The sequence below is a fragment of the Laetiporus sulphureus genome (genome assembly GCF_001632365.1).
Source record: "Laetiporus sulphureus 93-53 unplaced genomic scaffold LAESUscaffold_17, whole genome shotgun sequence".
Lineage (NCBI taxonomy): Eukaryota > Fungi > Basidiomycota > Agaricomycetes > Polyporales > Laetiporaceae > Laetiporus > Laetiporus sulphureus.
Genome location: NW_024468526.1, coordinates 452868 through 470357, shown reverse-complemented (window position 1 = coordinate 470357; position 17490 = coordinate 452868). Strand labels below are relative to the sequence as shown.

The following is a 17490-nucleotide window of genomic DNA, read 5'->3' as shown; positions in this document are numbered from 1 at the left end:
CGTCACCAACTTTATATGGATTGCGGAACTAAGGGTCCTGGAGCCAGCGCAACAAGATTTTATTTTTGACCGCAGCACTGCATTGGTCAGGGCAACGGACACCGCCTTGGCTCTTTGGAATATTGGAGCAGCCGCTTACCCCCGAGTTGTGGAAGATGATGTTATTGACAATTGTTCTGTGAAGCTTGATCCCCCTCCTCCGCCGCTCTCCTATCGGGTGAGTCGTTCAAGGCTCTCACGCAATTGCGTCATCCCGATTGTGGGCAAGAACATCGCACCTCGCACGTTCTTTTGCAAATTCTGATGGAAAAGTAACGACACTTGATCATCAGGGCCATGCACGAATAACTCTGATCTTTACATTTTTTGAAGTTCGCCTTGTGTGGTCGAAGGAATAAAAATGGGACGTTCTGTGTGTACCGATATCCGTCATCTCGACTCAAAGAATCTGCGTGGATGGCGAAAATCACCTTCCTGGCTTAAATCGTCCTTTTTTAATACGCAATAGCCGTCCAGAAGAACCTCTCCTATACATTCAACGGCACCCGACGAGTTCGTGTTCCAGCCTTGTCAACGAGCGCTGGGGGAAAATCCACGTATCATACCTCGATGAAGCGGGCAAGCCGCTGCCGAGGCTAGTCGAAGGGGCGGTTCTCTCCGACTTCCCGCTGCACATCGTCCGTGGAGGCATGTGCATTTTCGGCGGCTCAATTTAGAAGCGTAAATTCAAGTGCGACGCCTTTGTGGTGCTTAACTTGGAGACATGAAAATGAGAGCTCGTTCCAGCACTCCTAGTACAGCGGTCCCTGACAACGATTAGCCAGGAGCAAGGAATTTCTAGGGAGCTGACTCGATGGGAAGGGAGTGAGAGTGTACATTTTCTGGGAACAGCGGACCAGTCTGCAGCGCAGATGTTCCACGAGCCCCATGCGGCTGCACAGTCACACGCATATGACGATCTCTGGAGCTAGGATACCCGCAGAGGGGAGTGGTGCTGGGAGAGGATGGCGGGCAACGTCCGTTTCCCGTGAACGAAAATGGCTTGGACTTTCGTCAGTGGTGCTTTCCACTCGTCAGGGTTGATTCTGATCTTGAGCGTCTTCCAGCGGAAACCCGATCTCAATGCGGCTGTCCTATGTGGGGGATATAACCTGACTACCAACTCTCTTCGTGTCAATGGGGTTCTGCTCGTTTTTCACATATTTTGCCGGGACGTTCGTTCTAGAGCATTCGACTCCGGACCTGAAGCGGAAGCCCGTCCTCACGTAGGACTTTCCTATCTATCGTGCACAGAGCCGCCTTCACACTGATCCGGATACCGGGCGGATGTATCTGACCGATGGATATACTAACAGCAGTCTTGTGCCGTCAGGCGGACATGAGACTATCAGAAGCTTTGAAGATCTGTGCCAGCTTCGCGTCGACGTTCCAGGAGACTTCTTCGAGGAAGTCAACCTGGAAGACGAAATGCGAAGCACGCGTATGGGACCCTGGCAGAAGTGCTTTACGTGCGGCAACGCGGAACCATGGAAAAAGTGCGGACGTAAGTGCGGCTGAATGCGCTATCATGATCATTTGCTGACCCTGAACGAACTCAGGGACGTATGGGGACCGTGCATGCTTCTGTGTTTGAAGGACGGCTTGCAAGAACACAAGCAAATGCATTCGCGTAGAAGCAAGAAGTCACGGCCTGTCTACTGCGGCGTAACTGCGGCGTGGTATATCAATAGCGCAATATCTGTAATTTGCGCTCATAACAATGTGCTCCTGGTTGTGCAAACGAGAAGATGTTGCTACGGCGTCTAGTCCAATGCCGAATGATGCATCATAACGCGGCCAAATTCTGTCTCCGACCATTGAAGGTTGCTCAAACTTTCCTTTTTTTGCGATAGCCGCGAGCGTTAAGGATACAATCCCATCGCCCGAGACAGGTATGATGGATATACTCATGCGTTCCGCCAAGCTCAACTATACGGAGGGTCGGATTGTTCCGCGGAAAGATACCTAAAGTTCTAGCGGTTGAATCGTTAGATCATCTGGTTGTCCTCATTTCCACACGCGACCAAAGACATGATGGCCCTGACGATCATATTTTTGTTGCAGCAGTCCTAGCCGACAAAGGAACTTTCTCAGTGCAAGCAAGGTACGCCCCCTCGGAGCCATCACATAACCATAATGTCACACGTAGCTTGTCCATCATTCAGTAAAAATCAGGCTGTAGAAGTCCTCCGATTGGGTCTCGCTTATGCTAACCGAGAAGTGAATCTCGATTCTCCGATGATATCGGTCCATAAATAATGTGTCCTCCGTTTCTCGATAGTTATGACCGTCGTGAGTTTCACCTTCATCATGCAGGCGGGTTGCTAACGTGCTATAAGCACTCCCTTCTCCGATGCGCCGCCGCGAGCGCTCTACGGGGATTCACCCAGACGCTGGTGGCCCATTCATCAAAGCGTTTGTATGTCGCCTTCTGGTGCACTGTCGATTGTAGAAAACGCGGGCTCAGTAGGACGCAGCAGGTAGTACCGAACTGTTCATAGATGCTATCGGCGGCCGGCAGATTGTTGAAACCGTGTTCTAATCGCTCGAACGGTGTCAGCTGTGTGGAAATAGTATCGGCAAGTCGCGAGTCGGTTGTTCCCCGCCTCACATCAACAACACCGCACCTCTTGTGGGGAATCGTCATGAAAACCGCCGCCGTGTGTTCTCGGAGATCAGCATTGGCATACTCTCCTAACCTTTTTTGTCATCAAGTGAGTAATGACCCGTCGGCTTGCCGTAATTTTGATTCCATTGCCGAGCACGCAGTAAGCGCTTATAACAGAGCTGATATTTCTTACTGAGCACCGGATATATAGTTGTGAACAAGCTTGATCACTACCCTGGCCTCCTCCCCCCTCGGACTTCGCATGCTTTATCGTGGACTCTGGTCATCGACTAGATCAATCAGCACTATGTCTCACAACCGGAAACGTGATAATGATAGCGCCCATAGCGATGCACAATTGAGCGGTGAAAGGAGCGAGGGCTCAGGTTGTCCGCCTACACGTAGACCGTAAGTGGTGTGCTTCTCACTTGGTAACTAAAGTAATGTATATGGACTCAAGAGCTAGTGCTTGTGTTCAATGTAAATCACTGAAGGCGAGATGCTGCGGTCGGTCATCAGCGTCTATGGTCGTCCTGATGTCTGCTAGATCCGCTGTGAGTTCATTCCGGAGGAGAACACGTGCATGAGATGCAAACTCAATAGCCATGAATGCATTTTGACTGGACGAAAGAAACGACGACCTGCGCCGTAAGTTGAACATGGAACGGCTCTCAAAATATCGTCGTGAAACTGATTATGGAACCCTTGTAGTACTCACGAGGACCTAGTGAGGCGATCGCAATTGCAGGATCAACAGATACAGACACTTCTGCGCCAGTTGGATGAAATGAGAGCTCTGTCGAAATACCGTCATCTCATAACTGAGGCTGAGGTGGAAGCTGCCGCTATGGTCCCAATTGACACTGACAGTGCGTCTTAGCCCACGATCGAATTATGCAAAATGCGATGACTCTTTCCATTTCAGGTATCCAACGAAACGCAACAATCCTCCGCAGATCGCCACCATCTTACGGTGTCGAGTCGGCGGATGCGTTCACCATAGGGTGCTCCACAATGCTTTGCCGGGCTCCATCCTCGTCCATAACTACTGGCGGTATGTTCCTTCGATGACGCAAATCAGCATTATGCTGCCACACATATCTCACTCTCGGCCCTTTCAGTACATGTTGGTATCCTGAAATGCGGCCTGTTTAGTCCCAGTGACATAGACACGCTGTTTAGTTTGTAAGTGTTAGAGATGCCTGTTTCTGATTCATTCTCGCTCACCCAATCCGCAGCTACTTCAATAACTTGAATGTATGTATTCCCCTCGATCAACTGTACATTCGATATTGAAGGCCGGTCAGCCATCGGTTCCGTTACTGGATCCTGTTCTGCACACTCCACAACGTGTCTTGTCAAGCTCTCCTTTATTATTTACAGTCAGTGAGTTGATACTTCGTGAGGTTTTTACACTATGTAACATCGGAATGAAACAACAGTCATTGCCATTTCTTCCCGTTTTTGGACTTATAGGCCAAGGCTGCATCATTTAGCTATGGAATACGCGTCTGACGCTGCCGCCGAAGCACTGAGAGAAGGCCGTAAAACCATCGAGACCTGCCAGGCTTATGTATTGATGGCCGTGTTTCCTGGCCCAGTAAAAAAGTGGTCCGAGGGCAGAGGTTCGCTATTAGCCGGCTTGGCAAGTCGGTACGTTATCGCAGCAATAGTGATGTTTGACCAACTTGTTGTTGACATGTCTTTATAGAATAGCCCAGGATCTTCAATTGGACAAGGCACCACCGCCAAGCTGCAGCGAACGGGAAAGACTGAACCGCATGCGTACCTGGTTGCAAGTGATCGGCGTTGATATGTCGCACTGTATACAGACCGGAAGAAAATCCTTGCTAAACGCAAATGATTACATTGCCCGTACGTTCCCGAAGAGCTTCAAGTGGTCCTCGGTCGATCACTTGTCAGATATATATCTCTGTGCATGCATCGATATAGGTACGCTCGTTACCCAGTTTTATCACGCCATCGACTCGGATCAAGCTCAGGTGAGTAGCTCTTCTGGAAGTAAGTCTGCAACTACATTGTTATGCAGCATGGCGCCTCTATCGCGGCAGTTTTGGACTACGACCAAAAGCTCGCCAAACTGGCTTCTGACTGGAGGCAGCCTACCGCAGAAATAGCGAAGAGTAAGTGTGCTTTTCCTCATGCGATTGCATAGCCTCTGAAATATATGCTGTGATAGCGTCTCTTCGGCTTGACGTGATGGTTCAACTGTGAGTTTGGGCGTCATCTCGGAGAATGCTTATACTACATGGCGGGCTCACCATATAATATGGGCAGCACGGCAAATACATTGCGGATGGCAATCCTCGGAGTAGGCATACACCTTGCGGAGAAACTGGATGCGTCATCGTCCTTCGATGTGTTGGAACGTGTAAGTACACATTTTGATGGTAGTCATGGCATATAAACGTATCAAGCCTCAGTCCATACAAGCGGGCCGTGCGGTCATCCATCTTTGTGTCAAGGTTTATCCCATCGAGCGGTTTCCTTATGCGATCGAGGTAGGCTTGCCTTATGCTTGAAATGAGCGTTGTGGCGTGTTGCTGATTGCTCAATAACTCGGTCATCCTAGCCTCAGTTTTTCTACTTGACACTGGCGGCCGCATCTCTCGTGAGGGTGCGTATGGCTCATGTCCTCTCTCTCCATATCATACTGATAGTATTTATCTCAGTTGCTCAAGGCTCGATTCAACATAGACCCGATCCTACGCACACACGTCATCGAGGACGTGGCGATGCTTATTGAACACTATAAACGGGTTGCTCTAGACTCGACTCACGTTCCGGCTGTTCATGCAAGATTTCTAACCGCCCTGCTCAAGTCCGTCACCACCTCCACTGCCAACACAGAGACATCGACAACGGTCGTTGATCCCTCTACGCGTCACAACGCGCCTTCAAACAACCCAGTTATGAGTACTTCTCAGGCTGCCCAGCGCCAGGCGCATGCCGTCGATAACCTGATGGCTGGGCATGGCGCACCGTCTTACGCTTTCCCTCGGCAAGGATTCGAGTTTTTCTTTGAGCATTTCGCCTCGGATATGTCGACATTAGACCAGTCCCCGGATAACTATTACAACTCCGCGTTTACGCAAGTCGAGATGGTCGATCCAGTTTTGTGGCGGGATAGCCAATATCATACAGGTCCACCAGCCTAACGATAAGCAGACATAATCAGATCGTGTCCCTCATCGGTCCGCGATCCATGCCAAATAGGATTAGCTCAGGGTCATTATTTCAATGGGTATACTCTTGGGCAGACGCGATCTGGGACATTGGCTCTGTATGAAGATTTGTATGTACATATTCCCTCGTTCGATTTTCGTATACTGCTTGTTTGAACAGAACAATCTTGATACCTCACGGCGGGATCTGTCATTCGGCGTGCAACGAGGAGGGGGTTACGCTGGCACCTCAGGGGGGTTGATGACACGTCTGAATGTATGAACAGCGCGATTGTGTGAATCACTTCCCGGCGCGTCTCATCCGTGATGATAAGTGTAAATGCAGGAGAGGTCAAGGCCGTTGGACCACCTGTAATGGACGCCGGGAATGGGAACGAGCTTCAGATTTATATATGTATATATCCGCCACCTATGTTTCAAAATTCCCTCGTATCTGCGTGAACAGAACTTCACCATCACGGTCGGGTGATGAATTTTCAGGAGCTGGCACCTTCTGACGCTCGAAACGCTGAGCAACAAGCCACCCGGGTCCTGCTTAACCGGGTGTTATACAACGCTCGTATGGAGGACTGCGCGAAATGGGCGTTCAGCTTTACCACTACAGCGACCGGCAAGAAGATATGGGTTAAGCTCGAGACGTACGTGAAATAGACCGCCAGAAATATCTCGACGAGGCAGATCTGTGCTTTCTTCGAAAGGTTTTGCTAATCTGATGTTATCAGATTATTACGTCCGCGACGGTTGTGCCAGCTTGGACGCACGACTCTGCCCATCTTGGACTCTTTCAAACAGCCAAGGATATGTCATCGGAGGCTGACAGTAGCATCCCGAGCGGTACCTCGGCAACTATACAGGTCGACTGGTCAGACCGTTAGTGGAACTCCGTCAGTCCTTCGCAAGAGACTCAAAAGATCGTTCGGATGGACCCTGGACTTGTTTATAGATGTCAAGCTTGAGACGATGAGTGAAAGCGCCAGAGGAGGAGCTCGCATTCTTTGGCATAGTGGTGTTCTGTCGTTTTGGGGAGGAGCCGAACTCCATCTTCTTCTCTTCCTTCAGGCTGGCTCTCGATGTATAAGATTGCTGTATCATGAGACGTGCACAGAGAGTACTGTGGATAAGACCGGGGAGGAAAGCCTAGGAAACAAGACGGTGGCCCACCGGTACATCACCAGATTTGTATCAAAGAGTCATCGCGAACCGGTGTGGGAAGAAGTATTGGCTGAGGGGTGAATTTGTGGCTTGCAGGGACACTACGTATCATCACCAAACGCTGTGTTCATGCGGGATGCGTATGCCGGCCTCATCGCTCCCGACATGGCGACTGTCAGCATCCACCTGTTGCTCCCATTTTACACACGCTGACCGCAATCCGCCGCGAAGGCAATGTCACAAACTGGAGAGCGCGTGTGATTATGATTACTTGCACACTTTTGACGTATACTGTCCCTTTCGACATTTTGAACATCACGATTTCCGATCCCCGTGTACTGCTGATCGTACAGCAGCAGAACTCATCCGCGCATCACTCCCTGAATTCGTGAGGTTGCCCGGTCCCTTAGGTTCCTCTGTAGAAGACCATGAAATGATGAATCACCATAGACTTGACAGCAGCAATCTGAACGCACTGAAGATTGATGCAGACCCTTCTTCCTTCTTGATCTGCATGCCAGCAATATACATGTATCCGAGTGTGGCAAGACTACCAACGACAGTAGCTATAGCCTGCACGTAACGTCCCGGAGGATGAGAATATCTCGCTTGGGCCATTGCAGTATAGACCAGAGAATATGCTACCCACCAACGGCTTGCTTTTTGTTCTCGAGCTCATTTGCTCACAAAAGACAGACGACGATGTGACAGAGGGTATAATATAGAGGTATTTCCTTGTAGACCGGGAGGGTAAAAGGGTTGGTGACAGAATCCTACTAGCAGCGTGCGGTCGCAAGAGCGCATGACATCAGACGAACGCTAAGCGTTCGTGGAGTCAAATTCGTCTTCAAATTCACCCTCGTCGTCAGGTCTATGCTGTTTGTTCAACATGCAGCATTTCGAGTTGCGACAGAATCAATAGGCATGGAAGACATGATATGGTCAATGGATCAAGGGAAGAAGCATCGTCATTATCTTATTTAGTCTGCGAGGTCGAGCGCCAACTTGGAAATGTAACGCTGTCTCCTACCGTCATGCCGAAGAAGGGTGCTGCTACAGCAGAGAAGAAACCCGCAGACAAGAAAGCAGGAAAAGGTAACTCCAAGAGCGAGGACGCTGCAGAAAAGCCGAAGGTGATTGACGCGATCGACTACGTTAGGGCTGAATATATGTTAACCAACTGATAAGCAGGGAAAGGGCGGTTTGAAGCCAGCGACAGCAGTCAACGTGCGCCACATACTGTGTGAGAAGCACTCAAGGGCAACAGAGGCCTTGCAAAAGATACAGGCATGTCAACGGGTTCTGTACTGATCCATCTGATCTCTGATAACTACCCAAGGAGGGACAACGGTTCGACAAAGTTGCGCAAGAATATTCGGAAGACAAGGCCAAAGGTATGAGGCGAAGTCATGTTCGTCCTTGCAGGTATACTTATAATCTACATCCTGTAGCTGGCGGTAGTCTCGGCTGGATGACTCGAGGATCCATGGTGGTAAGCATCGCCGTCTGTGTAGCAATCCTTGATGTTTACTCAGACATCCATATATCGTTCAGGGACCCTTCCAGGACGCAGCGTTCGCACTTGAGCCCTCGACAGTCGACAAGCCGATCCTCTCTCCGCTCGTGAAGACGAGTTTTGGATACCACATCATCATGGTCGAGGGACGCCGCTGACCATAACGCTTGATTAATAAAGCGGCGTTCGTGTATATTATTCAACAAAGATATGCGCAGCACAATATCTGGACGAGCACAAATTGAATCCGTATAGTAAAATAGCAAACGTTCTGCGAGCCAAGACCCGGTGAGTCCTACATAAAGTCTGAAGGTCGTTCCCCCGCCATGCGTGTGCGATGCTCAATATACGCCACGAGATCATCTGTCGTCTGCAGCGTGGCAGGCATCCCCGGAACTAAGTCATTTGGCGTCGTCCGTAGTGTCCATGCATGCTGTGTGAACGTGGACGAATCAAACGTCATTGTCGAACTCGATGGCGCACTGGACGGCGTGACGCCGCGCATGAACGTGGCACGCATCGCCGGCCGCTGGTCGCCGGCGAAGTGCGACGGCGACAAATTCGCGTATGCGAAGCTCGAAGGGAACGTCATCGTTAGCGTTGCAGGGGCGCCGTTGGTGGGCAGCGGGCTGACGAAGCTGCTGCTGTCGCCGATGATAGGTCCAGCTGCCAGCGGATGCGGAGGTGCGGATGGCGAGGACCGCATGTGCGGAGGGAGGGCATGCTCTGGAAACTCCGACATCGCACCGTACGGCACTCGCACACAGCCAACAGAGGCCGGACGGGTTTGAATCCCATAAGATGAAGGAGTGGCGCTTGTCACCGAGCGGGGAAGTGCAAGGGAAGCTTCCCGACTTCTTTCCGTCGCTGTCGCTGTCTGCTGCATTGCGGGGGATCCGGTGGCATCGTCAGTTGCGCGAGACATTCCAAAGCCAAATGCAGAGAGCTGCGGCGTCGACCGTCCCGTGGTCGGAGTGATGACGCCAGAGCCGGGGACAGAAGCATCCTTGTAGGCGTCTGAGACCCCATCGGGAGATGAGGACCGCTTTGGTGCATTGGCCACTACTTTGGCTAAATTCAGTTCAGCGAGATTGCTCTTATAATACGCGCTGACTTGAATAGTAGTCTATGCGTCAGTCAGGCTTAGTTATCTGCACGCGAGTTTCATAAGCAAAGAAGCACACATACCTTATTGGGCATCGAGGCAGCTATACGCTTGAAATCAGCACCATGTTGAGCCAGGAGATCTAGAAAAAGCTCTAGCACACTGATTAGCCGATATCCATCGCAGTTACCCTGATGTGCCCACCTTTGTCTTCTTCGGACCAATAGACCATGCCTGGAGTAATCTTCTTTCGAGCCGTTAGCTCCGTTTGGTCGATGAACTTCGTTTCACTGAACAACATCTGCACCTCCTCCGGCACGATGGGAGAAACGACAGTCTCTGTCGACCTGACCTTACGACTCCTCCGGACCCGCTTCACCGTCTTCATCTCAAATTCCTGCTGCATTGACGTATGATGTCAATTCCTCAAAAGAACGCGTGACTTCAACTACACCACACACCGCAGACTCCTCCTCGGCCTCCTGTTCCATCGCTGCGACTGCGCGTGCGGTCGGCCTGGTCGTTCTTCGTCTGCGCCGCGGCTCGACCTCTGGATCTGGCGTCGGCGTGGTGGAATTGCCTGCCTGAGCCGTGCTCCGGCGAGAAACAGCAGGCCGCCTGGATTCGCCATCAGTATTCCTCGGAGCTCGCTTGCGGCGTGTCGCATATCCGGATGTGGTGGAACCTCTCAAAACCTCCGCATCATGATCGCGAATATCAGTCAACAGAGCATTGGCCTTCTTTTTGGCAGCACGTCTGCCGCCGCGCTTCCGTTTACTCGCCGTGTGCTGCGAGAGAATCTCACGGAAGTTGACGATTTTGTTCTTGTGCAGGTAGTAGTACGTGACACATTGGGCGGGAGTCTTGTTGGGCAGGAAATCCGCGATGACCCCGAACTGCTTCGGGTACAACACATACTTCTCCAGGAGGATCGTTTTCTCTTCTTTGGTCCAGTCATCAAAGCCGGTCTCGGGTGCATAGAATGTGGCGGGATCATCGACTTCGTTATTCGTGTCGTCGAACAAGTAGGTTACTGAGCCATTCGTAACGGATACCATATCAGGGATCGTTGCAGCATTTCGAGCACCAAGGTGGTTCGCATCGGTAAGCTCTTCGTTGCCGAGGCTGGCGATAATTTGCTCCATTTCGAGGTCTGTTCGAACAGCATCGCCCATAGCAGCTGAGCGTCGTGTCGTTCTTCCAGCGTTTGCAGCGGCCTCCGATAAAGCAGCGGCCTTCGCGACCTCATCCAGCTTGGCGCAGTGGACTTTCCAACGTTCATTCAAAGCCAGGTATTCTTCACGCAGCTTCTGCACCTTTCTTGTGATGACTGCCTGTCGCTCAGCGAAGAGTGTCTCCAAGGATGGCCTGGCTCTGATAAAATCTTCCCTTTTTGTCTGCATCCATTCTCCATCAAAGACCTCCCGCATGACCGATCTAGGAGACGTTCGTTCTCGAGACGTTGGGAATCCAGCGATTGTGAGGTTGCCTATGAGGACCGGTTGAACGCGCTCTTCTTTCGTCTGGCGGTCATGACGCAGCCGAGCCATCACAACCATTCGGAGACCATCATACAAAGAGATGGTTTCCTGCGTCTCCGGTCTAATGCCGGATCCAAGTTGCTCCATCGCAACATCCTTGGGCTGTGCAGGTCTGTTCTCAGCTGCGACTTGCTCAACTGTAACGCCATTCGGTTGCCTAGACCTATTTTCGGCCGCGTCTTCCTCAATCGGCACGCCGTCTGTCTGCACAGGCCTACTATCGGCTTCGAACTGCTGAGCGACAAGGCGCGCTGTCTGCTTAGGTGCTGATGGTTGTGCGAGAACTACATGAGGACGAACGTCATCCATGGTGATATCTTCGTCCGCACGCAGAGTCGACTGTTCTTCGACTACGCGAGGATATTCGTCATCTGCAGCCTTGTCCGGAAGGGTAGGCAGAGATGTTCGGTCATGAGGCACGAGAGAATGTTTTTCTTTCGCGGTACCGTCAAGGGTCGTAGGCAGAGGCAGTTGCCCGTCAGATACATGAGATTGATCTTGCTTCACAACATTTTCTGCAACCGGTGTTGAAGCCTTAGCGACGTTGTCCGCTTCTTCTGTCATTTCGGGTCCGACGACATGAGCGTGGTCCTCAGGTCGGCTGACAGCCAGCTCCCCGTCAATAGGGGGAAGCTCCTCGACTGAGGGACGACGTTGTGGGGTACTTCGAATAGACGAGACTGTAGGAGACGAAGGCGGAAGTTCGGGAATCGCTTCACGGATGTGCTTGATACTAGTTGCCATCTCAGTCTGCGTCAGACCTGGAATTTCTGCATCGAGCTCCTCCATCTGCTCGGTATATGGGCCGAGACCGCGAGCATCAATACGGCCATCATCGTTTTGCTCCGTAATGACCAGAGTGAACATAGATTCGGCAGGCGTGTGAGGCGAGGGTGGAGGAGACATATCCATGTCTGACATGCCTGTGAACGACCGTCGGCGCGAGACAGAAATAGGCCTGTGAAGGACAATGTCATTCTGGCTGGCTTCCGGAGACGTGGACGATGCCTCTTCTTTGGGGACTACTTCTTGCGGCATACCAATGGTTAGCCCGGGAACTGGAGACATCGATGCGATGCGATCGGGAGCATCTTGGGCATTCTGTACTATTTGTATGGCCTTCGCGATGTCCGGAGTCGGTGGCCGATGGGCAGGAGTAGGAGGAAGGGACATTTCCATATCTTCCATATCCGACTCATCCGGACTGGCATGCCTACAATTTAGATCGACGCATTAGCCTTGGAGCTCTTATGGTAGACTAAAAAATAACTTGCCCTTGCCCGACATCAGCACCTGCGGTGCGAGATACGTCCTCGGCATCCTTGTCAGAACACGTAACGTCTTGGAGAACATCCTGGCCTGGCGCACTACCAGCCTTGTGCACCTCTTCGACAGGGGACGACGGTGCAGACATGTCCATGTCAGAGTCTGCTCGTACATAGGCAGCATTGGGGACCCATTCGCGCGGGAGACTCGGGGGCCTCTGTTTCTCACCATGTCTCTGTGGTGCATCGGCAGGCGATACGCTACTTCCGGTGCTTCGTCTCTCACGTCTTTTCTTATCACTGCCGGAGGAGAATCGGTGAACTCTATATGAGGATACGACTGAATCTGATCGATGAAAGCGTCCCGGATGAGCAACAGCCTGTCCATAAGCTGAAGGGCGAGGAGGACCATATTCTTCCTGAGGTGTCGAGGCAATACTATCCATGCTTTCAAGTCTCGTGACCGTATCGTCCTCTTGCTTCACCTCGTGGCCTGGAATAATAGTGTCCGGGCGTTTTGGAAGACCTGGGATAGACAAAGGTGGAGGTAAGGGAGTAGTCCACTTATTTCGAGGACCAGAACCACGCAAATTTGTAGGACTATCCACTGGCCTGGAGAACCGGCGTGTATGGACGTCCGGACCGGAATCGAACGAGGGTCCGCGCGACGTTGGCGGTTCCGGTGAATGGATACGCGCTGTCGTTGGAGAGTAGCCGGATGTAATGCGAGAGGAGCCCGCACTCGGGGATCTATCACGGCTCTGAAAGCGTCTGCTTGCGCGATCATCTGCAGGAGAGCGTGCTCGCAGAGGATATGCAAGCTGCTCGTCTACATAGCGGTTGTCGTACCTGTAATCTTCGGCATATGGGTTCTGCAAAGGCAGGCCGTTATCAAAGAGAGGAGAAAGTGGTTCCGGAATTGATTCAGAGTATGATTTAGGCATGTCGAAGGATGGAGAATACGGTCGGTAGCGGGCGCCAGAGAAATGGGGAGGAGAATAATGGCTACTTGAAGGAGAGTAGTGGTCTCGGGACAGATAATACCCGTTGCGAGAAGGAGAATAATGGTTGCGCATTCTCTGAGGCGGGAATTGTCTAATGTTACGTGCCGTGGATTCTGGTGGAGGGTGGAAATCTCTGCCCTGATCTTGCCTGAATAGTTGTCAATGGAGAACTCGCTAGAGAAAAATGTTACGGATACTTGCCCTTCCAAAGACTCAGTATGCGACTGCTTCCAAGTATCCGAAGGTTCGAACATTCGTTCGGCCATGGTTTCACGGCGACCCCGCGAGCGTGGACCGTTGTTCCTGGGATTCCTGCCATTTGTCCGTTTGGCTGCGTCGTGTGGATTCCAGGGTATCGCATGATCCCACATGTTCAGGAGATTTGGAGAACTCCAATAAAATGGAGGAAGAGGAGGCTGAAATGGAAGTCCTGCGTGTTCGGGTAAATTTGGATCGTAAACACCACCATAGCCATCGTGGAAACTCGGATTGCCTTGTACCGGAAGATATCTATCGTATGGCCCAAATCCATTCGATGGTTCGGGAGGCAGTGACTGCCCTGGCCCCGGAGGCCGCTAGAGTAAGCGTTAGAAAACAAGTGTTGATCACCTGTGCAAACGAGCCCACTTTGACTTACATCATAAGACAATGGAACAATATTTGGTGCCCTTCCTCGTCCACGTTTTGGGCCCATCAGAAATGCACTACGAAGTTCTTTGAACGAATAGTGAGTGAAGCAACTCTTGGAAACCAGCCGACTGAGGATTTAGATGTGGATATCCTGCTTTGCCTGGGGCATAAAGCAGTTGTATGTGAGAAATTAGAAGAAGATAAAGAACACTAGTACGCTCTGCGTGAATGCAGTTGAGGGTTTGAGCTGTAAGATGCGGACTGCCTTGCAAGAGTTCCATCTCTGGACTTGGTGCCATCCGTTGGGACTCCGCCTGAACGTATTCGGCGATTGCCGGGGGGTTCTTGTCAAGTTGTCCTTAGCTTGCTCAAAGGTCCTTGATAACTCACGGTGATCTGTTGGCGAGCCTTCGTACCCCCTCCAACATGACTACTGCATCCTAATACCTGCGGAAGGATACGAGCCCTCTCTGAGCTAGGCTTGCTGAGAAATCATTTCTTTGCTGGTCAGACCAAGCCGGATATCTCGACATGCGTGTCCTGCCTCCCACGAGTTTGGATGCACAGCCGGTCACAGGATCGTTCACTGCTAGGATTCCATCGTACAGGTACACTATCATGCAGATTCTTCTCGTGCCAAGGTACCTTCCACATCCTGGGACGGTGCAGCAGTGCATGTCTCGACGAGCAGAAGGCACACGTCGTCAAGCCTGGGAGCATCGATCCGCCTCACTTCACATTCTCTCGGACGTCCGCGCAATGTGCCATGGAGTTGCGTCTACTTTGTGTCTATTGGCACCTCTTGAGAGCACCAACAGCATTGATGGTCCACGTACACTCGCTCTCAATCATCTGTGAGTCCTTTCGCGCCTCCGCCTCTGGATTCAGGTCGGCAGGTCTTATAGGATGTCGCCCCCAGTCCAAGCGCGAGCTCGAGGCTCACTGTGGTCATCAGGTATGTGTCCGTCCAGCGTAGACCCTCGACAAGGCTCTTTATATGACAGCGGATACGCGATATATCATTTCTTTGTGTTATGGTCGCGGCTTGTCCACGTTGTGTACTTACTGGTGGAATAGCCCTGGCTTGTCTGCATATATATCGACCTTCATTGCTTATGGAATGTATTACCGCAGAAGAAAAACGAGCATGCGCGTATAACGTATATATTGCCTTGCCTGAAAGCATGATACGAACCCACCTGGAACTCGCTACTATATCATTACAGGTAGTTATATGTTTCTAAAATCAGGTATCAGTGGGTGTATGTTGGTCCATCGATCGAAACTGAGAAGCGTGGTCTATTCGGCCTTCGGTCTTTCAACGTTCGCTCCAGTTTTCTCCTTAATCGACAATCTTCTCGCCTTTCTCCATGTTAAAAGCTCCCTGATGACAGCGGCAACAAGCGGGGCAGCTATAGATGCAAATAGCGGTGTGTAAACGGCGAACTTGTGCTCTGCAGGAAAATACAGCAGCGCCAGCATTCCCGGATTGAAAAATGCCCGTGAAGCAAGTGCGGAGGCCTTGCCGGCAAATTGAAGTGACGATGCAGAGGAAGAGGACGTAATTTCATGAGCCTGTGGAAGACGACTGAACATCTTTGAGTACTGCCTCAATCACAACAAGACCTACCTTTTCGAGCGCTGTTAGTGCCTCCTGTACGTCGCCTTTCACGTCTTGCCCAACAGGCATATTCCCGATTTGAGATACGAGCCGGACAGTACTCTCCAGCGTTCCCTGAGCGACGATGGCATTCTCAGCAGCTCGCCTCCGGGTTAATGTATCTAGCTGCCAATCTGTGATTCCTGCAGAGCCAAGAAAACGGGGACGCATATATGCAGGGAGCGCAGGAACGCCAAGCAATATCTTGAGCTGGCGATGAAAGGTGGCGAATATTGCATTTAGTGCGGACGCTGGTAGGTGCAGGGTGGTGTTCGTGGAAGGTGGGTTGAAGAGCACTATGCCGCCCCATTGCGGCAGGATGAAGGCATTGGAAGACAAGGGAGAGCCTACAAGGTGTAAGCTGCTGGCTACAGCTACAGGCGCATACAATGAATGCTCACCGTTGTCACCGAGAATATACAGAGGACTATGACGCGATGACGGAACGAACATGATGAAGTGTAGAACAGGGTCATTCGAAACGCTCGAGGCTACATTTATCAGTAAATGTTCTATGATAGGTACAGAAATTGCTCACAAAGAGTCCATTCAGCCGAGTTAATGAACACGGTCAGATCTTCCTGAGTCAGACCGTAGGCTATCTGTCCATTGTGATGTATGGTGCGAGGCTGGAATGCTAATGGGGCATGAAACTGCACTTGACTCTCTATCGTGAAGTTATGCAGCATCGACAGTCGATCGAGGACCGGCTGAATATGCCCTACACTAAGTCAGCTCACCTACAATACGCAACATGATCAATACGGATACAGACTGGATAGTGATTCCCGCACATCCCAAGACAATGCAGCATTGTCAGAAGCTGCATCTTCGTTGAGGAGAGTGAACGCCAGGCGATAACGAGGCGCGTAGCTGACGACGCGTTCAGCATGCGGGCTCCGTAATGTGGTGTACGGAGATATCAACGTTGCCAGAGTATCAGCAACTTCCATGGCTAGCATCTGGGATGCTGGGAGACCCGTACAATCAACTCGAGCCGGAGCACAGCTAATGATGAGACATACAACTGTCATGGACCTCTGGATGAACGGCTAAATGCAGGCTCCGCTTCTCTAGCATCGGCTCTTGTTCCCCTCTTTCCAGGAGCACCTGATACCCATCAGAGCTTCAGAGCAACGTCAATGAGGTAAAGCGATCAATGTCTCACATTGCCACTCACGTTGTTTCGTTGGGCGAGATCGTAATATGCAGCCCGCTTCCATGCTGCAGCTCTGCATTAGTGTCTAGGTAGTTTTGCACTTCTTGCGCTAGAGTAGCGGTGTGAATAGAGCTATCTGAAGAATTCAGGTGCACATGGATGGGGAAAATCAGCTACGTTCCAATGAGATTCGCTGCACAGCATATTCAATACGATCGCGTCACCTCTCGGTGTTGCTGAGCGAATACACGAGCCGCAGGTAGTGATTTTCGTTCAATGCTTGTGGTTGTCCACCAGAGAGGTAGAGCAAGGAGAATGGTGATCCAGTAGGATGCAATGATCAACCGTCGTGTTCGGCCAGATTCAAATGCAAGCTGAGCAGGATCCGGAGGACGGGAAGAATCTGAGATTTCCATAAGAGCACACGGGCCACTCAAGGCAGGAATGCCGACTTTGTAGCAAAGTGACCTGGGGAGTCGGAGGCGTCGTCGCAGATTATGGGGCCACACCGGGCGACGGCTTGCTGATGGGTTGCAGATAACTCTTTATCGGGACCTATTCAGCAAATGTAACTGTTACCGCCCAAGCTAGCCAATGAGTTTAGT

General features: G+C 51.3%; 9 protein-coding genes across 9 annotated transcripts; 4 read left to right on the top strand and 5 right to left on the bottom strand.

Moving 5' to 3' along the window:
- Positions 1-1272: 1272 nt before the first annotated feature.
- On the top strand, positions 1273-1557 carry LAESUDRAFT_652256 (uncharacterized protein; the record flags this gene model as incomplete). Its single annotated transcript, XM_040904351.1, has 1 exon — positions 1273-1557. A coding segment is annotated over one exon (285 nt), but the record flags the coding sequence as incomplete, so codon positions are not given.
- Positions 1558-2720: 1163 nt separating this feature from the next.
- On the top strand, positions 2721-5967 carry LAESUDRAFT_132833 (uncharacterized protein). The gene is made up of 17 exons (XM_040901294.1): positions 2721-2807; positions 2859-3055; positions 3114-3141; positions 3195-3295; positions 3359-3516; positions 3573-3701; positions 3769-3832; positions 3886-3904; positions 3955-4033; positions 4090-4300; positions 4359-4650; positions 4698-4791; positions 4848-4878; positions 4946-5039; positions 5092-5169; positions 5241-5285; positions 5341-5967. Exons 2-17 carry the CDS (start codon positions 2910-2912, stop codon positions 5824-5826), a joined length of 2055 nt encoding a protein of 684 aa, XP_040764845.1. The 5' UTR covers positions 2721-2807; positions 2859-2909; the 3' UTR covers positions 5827-5967.
- A 680-nt stretch (positions 5968-6647) lies between these two features.
- Positions 6648-7043, bottom strand: LAESUDRAFT_132807 (uncharacterized protein). Its single transcript, XM_040901293.1, has one exon. The coding sequence runs from the start codon at positions 6943-6945 to the stop codon at positions 6739-6741; it is 207 nt and encodes a 68-aa protein (XP_040764844.1). The 5' UTR covers positions 6946-7043; the 3' UTR covers positions 6648-6738.
- Positions 7044-7168: 125 nt separating this feature from the next.
- Positions 7169-7813, bottom strand: LAESUDRAFT_132785 (uncharacterized protein). The gene is made up of 4 exons (XM_040901292.1): positions 7655-7813; positions 7482-7578; positions 7285-7421; positions 7169-7214 (listed from the first exon to the last, which is right to left on the bottom strand). Exons 1-3 carry the CDS (start codon positions 7682-7684, stop codon positions 7321-7323), a joined length of 228 nt encoding a protein of 75 aa, XP_040764843.1. The 5' UTR covers positions 7685-7813; the 3' UTR covers positions 7169-7214; positions 7285-7320.
- Positions 7814-8039: 226 nt separating this feature from the next.
- Positions 8040-8679, top strand: LAESUDRAFT_736639 (FKBP-like protein; the record flags this gene model as incomplete). The annotated part of the gene is made up of 5 exons (XM_040910706.1): positions 8040-8138; positions 8197-8292; positions 8345-8399; positions 8457-8497; positions 8560-8679. The coding sequence occupies 5 exons, from the start codon at positions 8040-8042 to the stop codon at positions 8677-8679; spliced, it is 411 nt and encodes a 136-aa protein (XP_040764842.1).
- A 137-nt stretch (positions 8680-8816) lies between these two features.
- On the bottom strand, positions 8817-12340 carry LAESUDRAFT_758902 (uncharacterized protein; the record flags this gene model as incomplete). The annotated part of the gene is made up of 4 exons (XM_040912514.1): positions 8817-9647; positions 9710-9780; positions 9831-10026; positions 10088-12340. The coding sequence occupies 4 exons, from the start codon at positions 12338-12340 to the stop codon at positions 8817-8819; spliced, it is 3351 nt and encodes a 1116-aa protein (XP_040764841.1).
- An 85-nt stretch (positions 12341-12425) lies between these two features.
- LAESUDRAFT_758901 (uncharacterized protein) lies at positions 12426-13376 on the bottom strand (the record flags this gene model as incomplete). Its single annotated transcript, XM_040912513.1, has 1 exon — positions 12426-13376. The coding sequence occupies one exon, from the start codon at positions 13374-13376 to the stop codon at positions 12426-12428; it is 951 nt and encodes a 316-aa protein (XP_040764840.1).
- Positions 13377-14462: 1086 nt separating this feature from the next.
- On the top strand, positions 14463-15254 carry LAESUDRAFT_132665 (uncharacterized protein). Its single transcript, XM_040901291.1, has 2 exons — positions 14463-14920; positions 14986-15254. The coding sequence occupies exons 1-2, from the start codon at positions 14626-14628 to the stop codon at positions 15141-15143; spliced, it is 453 nt and encodes a 150-aa protein (XP_040764839.1). The 5' UTR covers positions 14463-14625; the 3' UTR covers positions 15144-15254.
- Positions 15255-15365: 111 nt separating this feature from the next.
- Positions 15366-17301, bottom strand: LAESUDRAFT_713904 (uncharacterized protein; the record flags this gene model as incomplete). The annotated part of the gene is made up of 8 exons (XM_040907025.1): positions 15366-15641; positions 15697-16100; positions 16128-16217; positions 16265-16447; positions 16502-16696; positions 16752-16852; positions 16907-17058; positions 17110-17301. The coding sequence occupies 8 exons, from the start codon at positions 17299-17301 to the stop codon at positions 15366-15368; spliced, it is 1593 nt and encodes a 530-aa protein (XP_040764838.1).
- Between the last annotated feature and the right edge of the window lie 189 nt (positions 17302-17490).